We start from the raw sequence: 6,540 nt of genomic DNA on the forward strand, positions 1-6,540 counted from the left end.
CATTTTCATTTTGCAAAGCGCACTTCCATTGGAACATCTGAAAAGCAGTGGACACTTTTGGTAATTACTCAAAATAATTATTAGCATAAAACCTTTCTTGGTGACGAGTAACGTGGAGAGGTTGATGGTATAAAACATTGTGAGAAACGGTTCCCTCTGAAGTTTTCGAGATGGTTCAAGGCATGATTAAAGGCCCAGTGATCAGGGGTAATAATGTGGAAGCGCTTTGAGATGCCCTTCTGGTTGGTGTATAAAGCGCTACAAAAACCGACTATTATAAATATTATTATTTAAAAGTAATTTGAACTAAGGAACAAGAAGGGGGAAACCCCACAATTTTACAGGAAAACAGTACATTCATTTTATTTTCTCAGATAGGGCTCATTCTCCATTCACATGTCATGTCAAACATAATTCAATTCATGTACGGTACATAAAGAGGACAAAAATAAACCATGCACTTAAAGGTAGGGTCACACTTTGGTAATGGCATATAATTTAAATTGTGTAATTTCTGAAACAATATGCTATTGTCTGAAAGATTGTAATGGTAGTATGCATCCTGCAAAAGTATTTCCTCTGAAATGCCCCTATTGATTAGAAATCAATAAAAACATTTCAAGCTGAAAAATGATTCTCAGACTTCTGGAGGGTTGGTAAAAAACTACTTGGTAACGAGTAATGGGGTGCTGTTGATAGTATAAAACATTGTGAGAAACGGCTCCCTCTGAAGTAACTTGCATGTAGTGCATCTGAAAGCACACAACTTTGTGTGACAAGGGTGTTTATTGTTCCATTATTACATGTATCACACAACTTTGACGACCAACTGAGTTCAAATTTTCACAGGTTTGTTATTTCATGCACATATGTTGAGATACTCCAAGTGAGAAGACTGGTCTTTGACAATTACCAAATGTGTCTAGTGTTATAAAACATTGATGTACAATTTGACATCCAAGATTGTGAATATACAGCAACAGTTTTCCTGTTTTCCCTGCAAGTACACACCGCATTAAACTGAAACAACAAAAGCGAATTTGAGTGTAAATTTCACCTTTCTTGACAATTTTGCCTAAGTATCAACATTACGTGACACTGGGTATTCATGTCTGTTTGTGATCATTCCTGGCTGTGGCATCCAAGATCCACTGGGTGACACTGGGTAGTCATGTCTGTTTGTGATCCATCCTGACTGTGGCACCCAAGATCCACAAGGTTGCATTGGGTATTTATGTCTGTTTGTGATCCATCATGGCTATGTCACCCAAGATCCACAAGGTTGCACTGGGTATTTATGTCTGTTTGTGATCCATCCTGGCTATGTCACCCAAGATCCACAAGGTTGCACTGGGTATTTATGTCTGTTTGTGATCCATCATGGTTATATAGGGCCACTGATTTTCCGTTTCAGAAAAGTGCAAATTCCGTTTGGCAAAAACATGAATTCCGTTTCAGGCACAAAAATTCCGTTTCATGTTTTTTTAGTTAGATAAAAGGTTGTTTAATACCCAGGGACACACTTATAAAAATCAATTTGAGATAAGTTGCACTGCTGACTTCGTAAAATGTTCATTTGAACTGACAAATTTCAAAAAAATACTTTAATTTTTTTTTAATTATAATTGTAATGTGGATTATTTTGTATACTGCTGTTCGATGAAACAAAAACATGTAGTCAGGGTAGAAAGGTTGCACTGTGACTGCAGTATCAATGCACATGATGTGATAGACTTGATTCCAAGTCTAAAACTACAGTTGATTCTCTGCATCAGCCACATTGTAGGCTAATGACAGGAGTGTATCCACAAGAGGGCGCTGTTTCAGCATGATCAAAGACTTGGGAACAAGTCTATGGACGTGACCGTTCCTCCATCCACAAACAAAATGCCAGCCATTTTGTTTTCGTTTTGGCGACAGAATGTTGACAGTTTACGGTTTTATTTTAGACCTTTCCGAGATGAAAAAACATTGTATGTGTTCTTATAGATCATAGGTAAGCTAGTTTGTGTATTATTGTTGGTAAAAGAGAGGGAGAAAATGCAATTTGGGTGAACAAAAAATGTTAAAAACGTGCCGCGAATAATGCCATTCGCTTAACCATGTTAACAACGTGTGTACATCATGTGTGTAAACATGGAGGATGGTGTGAAGTAGAACAGAATGATCCACGGTTACGATCTCGTACTTTTTAATGGTCTGATTTCTGATGCTTTTTTAGTTTAACAAAAAGAATCTTAATAAAGAATGCAATTTCAATAGTTTTGGCGGCAAGAAAAAAAAAAAAAAATCAAATTTTCCGAAATCCCGTTTTCCGTTTCAAAGGGCGGATTCCGCGAATTCCGTCCGTTTTCCGCGATCGCGGAAAATCAGTGGCCCTAGTTATAGCACCCAAGATCCACTGGGTGACACTGGGTAGTCATGTCTGTTTATGAAGGTACAGAGATCCACTGACATTTACCCTCAAAGAGTTCCATACTTCACGCCTCACGTACATGTTCCTCAATCATCTCCGATGTTATGTCCCATAGCTCACAGCTTCAAAGTTTCTGAAAGCTGTTGACATGCGTTTCATGATACACAGTCCCACAGGCCCAAAGCCAGGTGATAACGCGTCGATCCTTTCTGCATTACACCACCCATGGATCAGGTCTATTTTTTCTCATGAGGAACGATATCCGTCGTCCCATCTCTTGATTGTAGATACGCTGCATGTTCTCATACTCCTTTCGTCTCCTCATCTGGAACGGTTTCTCGTAGTACCGCTTCCTACGGACATCCTCAATGATACCTTCTCTTGTAAGTGAACTGTTGAGTGACACAAGAAAGTACATCGTACATATTAATAACATAGCAATAATAATAACAAGTTCTTGTAGCACTTGTAGCACATTTCCAATACCCGTTGGGCCAATAACATTCCTGCAATCTTTCTCAGCTCCCTCGATGGGGAGTAAACATTTGTACAGCCCCCGAGCTGCCGTGGTGCTCCGAAGGATTTTTCATACACAATATCAACCTTTATCCTCAAAGATACTTATTTTTAACCCAGAGTGAAAAGAAGCAATTACAGTAAAGCATGTTGCTGAAGGACACAAGTGTCACGATCGGGACCCCGAACCCACATCCCGATGACTCTACCACCAAAACTTGAACTTGATGATCTAAACCACTCGACCATCACGCCCAACATACATCAGTAACAAGACCTGGCAGGTTCCGGTGCTGAGCAGTCAGCTGGTTTTGTCCCCACTGCCTTTTACTTGTGGACTCCAGTTTGAATCTCGGACTGGTGAGTTACCTTTCTAATCAGGTTTTTCAGTCCCTAAATTGTACCTGGACCTACTCTGCTTACAGTAAGCAAAAAAATAGCACCGACGGAAGCAGGGAATTCTGCTCTTATGTCAAGCATGTTTTGCAGGTTAGCAGGGAATTACATGCATACTCTACTTGTGGACTGCAGAGTTTTTATCCCACAGCTGTTCGTGTTCTAAATGACAGGTTTTAATCATGAATGTCTATTTCTGTTTTTAATTCTATCGTACTGTTTTTATCTTTCGTATTTCGCCTGTATATTGTAACACTTTTCAGAGTTGTTTATATTATTTCGATTTTTAATGTAATTTTTATATAACATATTTTTAGACACGCAAAACCAAAACGAATTTCACTGTACTAATATTTGTTTTTTACAAGTGACAATAAAACACTATTCTATTCTACATGTGCATGTACGTACGCGACTACATGTCAGCATGCTTTGCTTACACAGCTAGCAAAGAAATTTGGTGCTTGCCATGCAAGCAAAGAATGGTGAGCGTAAGCGCAGACTTTGGCGGTAAGCAGAGCCATAAAATTGGGCCCTCATATTTTAATCCCCACTTGGGTCCCAGTTTCATTGTTCTGCTTTACAGTACAAGCAAAGACTCTGCGCTAACAGAAGCAGTGACTCTCTGGTCAAATGAGATCTGTAAACATCAAATATAGGCCTAAATTCTTCCACCCTTTTGAAAGAAGATATTTCCCTCAATGGTACATCAAACTCCTTATCAAAACTACGTACTTGTTCAAGGACCTGTAAGCGCCGTCAACATCACTGTTCTTCACAAACACCGTCCGGGCAATGAATCTTAGATGTCTGCTCATTCTGGCTGATACTTTGATTCAATCTAAAAACACATCCTAGAAAAAAACAAAATATAAAATAAAAAATATCTAGGTTTAATGCTCTCTATAAGCTCAAGTGACTAGTTTCAAGAACAGGGACTAAAAAAACGAGCAAAAACTGTGCAAAATGGGCTCAAGTTTGCATACAGAGTAAAGCCCGGTTCATAATTCCTGCGAATGCGGAGCGAATTTTGGTGACGCAACAATTGGTACGCGCTCCATTTCCCTTTGTGACGCAATGAAATAGGCATCGCACGAAGCATTAGCAGGAAGTATAAACCGGGCTTGAGGCTGTCAGAAACCCTTCCATTTCATCTTCTCCTACAAATGTCCATAGACTTCAATAAGATTGGAATACCAGACCCTGTGATTAGCAACATTTGTTAAGGCAGTGCAGCAGTGCGTGGGCTCTGTCCAATTACAATACCCGCTGTCACGCTTGCACGCACTGCCTTGTTACGTACAACCCTTTCACAGAATGGTTTAGTCTAACTCGGCTGTGGCTGGGCAGTTCGTCCATCTAGTAGGTGAGTGCCTGTGTGTACAGCGCTAGGTGAACAAAAATATAAAACGTTGAGCATATTAGGAAGTCAAAAAACGTGCGATGCGGCAGAAAAACAACATGGAGTAGGCCTATCGAGCAGAAAATTGCATTTTTTTAAGATGTTTTATAATTTCACTCAACAACAAGGCAATGCAAGCATTATCAGATTGTATATTGAGTGAGTGGGGAAAGTTTTGGTTGTGTACTAGGCCTAGGTACAAAGGAAACTTTAGTTATCGATGTCTACTCTAACAGTCGTAAAACTTTCATCTATCAAAAAACGCTGATTTTAAAAACGTAGTGTTGAGGCCCAAAATGTAAGACTCCTATAATATATATATAACTTATATAACTTATAATTATATAAGGCTCACTGGGGAGTTGGAGAGTTGGATATCGATATTATGTATTTTTGTTTTAAACAAATCAAAACCTTTTCCCATTTTCTGCCGCCAATTTAAACTTTGGTTAATTCATGAATACAAACTACTATTACTAAGTTCTACCTCCATGGTACATACATGTATGTACTATGCCAAAGAATGTAGATCTAATTTACTCAAATTAGGTTTCCTTTCGGAATAGTTTCCGTACGTATGGCGCAACCACTTTTTCAATTTCATTTGATGTAATAAAAATTATCGACCCAAAATTATAACAACTAATTTAATACCGCATGAGAATCATTGAGATATCCCTTTTGTTTGGTGAAAAATTTGTGAAAAGTGGTGGCGTCATACGGAATTTCACCTGTAAAAAAAAAAAAGGCCGGAAGTTGGTGGCGAGGTCGTAAAATTTTTCCCATAACTTAGATAATTAATTTGTGTCTTTGCTATAGACATTTTATAAACGAAATCTTTATTAATTTATATAAAGCGCTTGTAAGTGTCGGCAATACACGTCTTTCTCATGTCATGTCCACCTGTATTACAACATAAAATATTACATCAAATAGTGTTCGACAACCAAATCAAGCTATTTTCATGTAGTACATTTATTTCAGTAATTTTCCAATCTTAAAAGAGCTACACCGCTAGATAAACGATTACTTACAAAAGAAAGCAACTCTGTAATTATAAGGCAAAATCCCCCAGGTTTCCAGTCGAGGCGACCTCCGAAAATCTAGAAAACTGTGACCGCTGTATCTTTAAATAGCGCCCTCAATTTTCCATGGAAGTTAACTTTTTGGGATTAACTTGTTGTATTCTTTTACCGCGGTAAAATAAACGAAGAAACACAAAATGGTAAGTGAGTCCTCTATTTTTCTTCCTTATTCACGTCCTTTCACTGACTGTCATAGGTTTTGCTTCGACTGCTTGATCGATATGTCCATGTAGTTCATAGAAGTGTTATTAAAATCTGCATTATGTATTTATTTCGGCTTGTTTTCAGTTCGTAAAGTTGAAGTTGTGAGAAAGTTTTTTTCGTCGTGTGTATGTGCAGCTAGCGTTGCTGTACTGTACGAAGCGTATGGGCAGTAGGGGAGCAGCTTGCCACTGTTGTGTGGACACGGTGCCGGTTTAACATACCATCACACACAGACAGGTCAGATTTGTTGACCTAGTTGTGACCTTGCAGTTGTTGCACAGAAAGGACAAATTTTCGTATGACGCCACCACTTTTTCATCCGATATGAAATAATATAGTATCTTATTTACCTCAATGATAAATCCCTTTTTGTAAAAATAAGTGAAAAAGTGGTGGCGCCATATGGAAAGTTATCCCACAGTAACTTGCAAAGACTTAAAATTTTAAAAACAAGTTTCAATTGTACATTTTGTTTGATTTTTGCCAAATGATTTGGCTAGGTTTATGTATGGAAATTGATT

General features: G+C 38.3%; 1 protein-coding gene across 1 annotated transcript; it reads right to left on the minus strand.

Annotated features, from left to right (window-relative positions):
- Positions 1–2,387: 2,387 nt before the first annotated feature.
- On the minus strand, positions 2,388–6,113 carry LOC117299355 (28S ribosomal protein S21, mitochondrial-like). The gene is made up of 3 exons (XM_033782884.1): positions 5,765–6,113; positions 4,064–4,182; positions 2,388–2,808 (listed from the first exon to the last, which is right to left on the minus strand). Exons 2-3 carry the CDS (start codon positions 4,144–4,146, stop codon positions 2,631–2,633), a joined length of 261 nt encoding a protein of 86 aa, XP_033638775.1. The 5' UTR covers positions 4,147–4,182; positions 5,765–6,113; the 3' UTR covers positions 2,388–2,630.
- Between the last annotated feature and the right edge of the window lie 427 nt (positions 6,114–6,540).

This window comes from Asterias rubens, chromosome 14, assembly GCF_902459465.1.
Source record: "Asterias rubens chromosome 14, eAstRub1.3, whole genome shotgun sequence".
NCBI lineage: Eukaryota > Metazoa > Echinodermata > Asteroidea > Forcipulatida > Asteriidae > Asterias > Asterias rubens.

Coding starts and splice junctions, on each gene's coding strand:
- LOC117299355 (XM_033782884.1), bottom strand. CDS start 4,146: ATGAGCAGACATCTAAGATTCATTGCCCGGACGGTGTTTGTGAAGAAC. Junction 2,809..4,063: donor GCTTACAGGTCCTTGAACAA/GTACGTAGTTTT, acceptor GTCACTCAACAG/TTCACTTACAAGAGAAGGTA.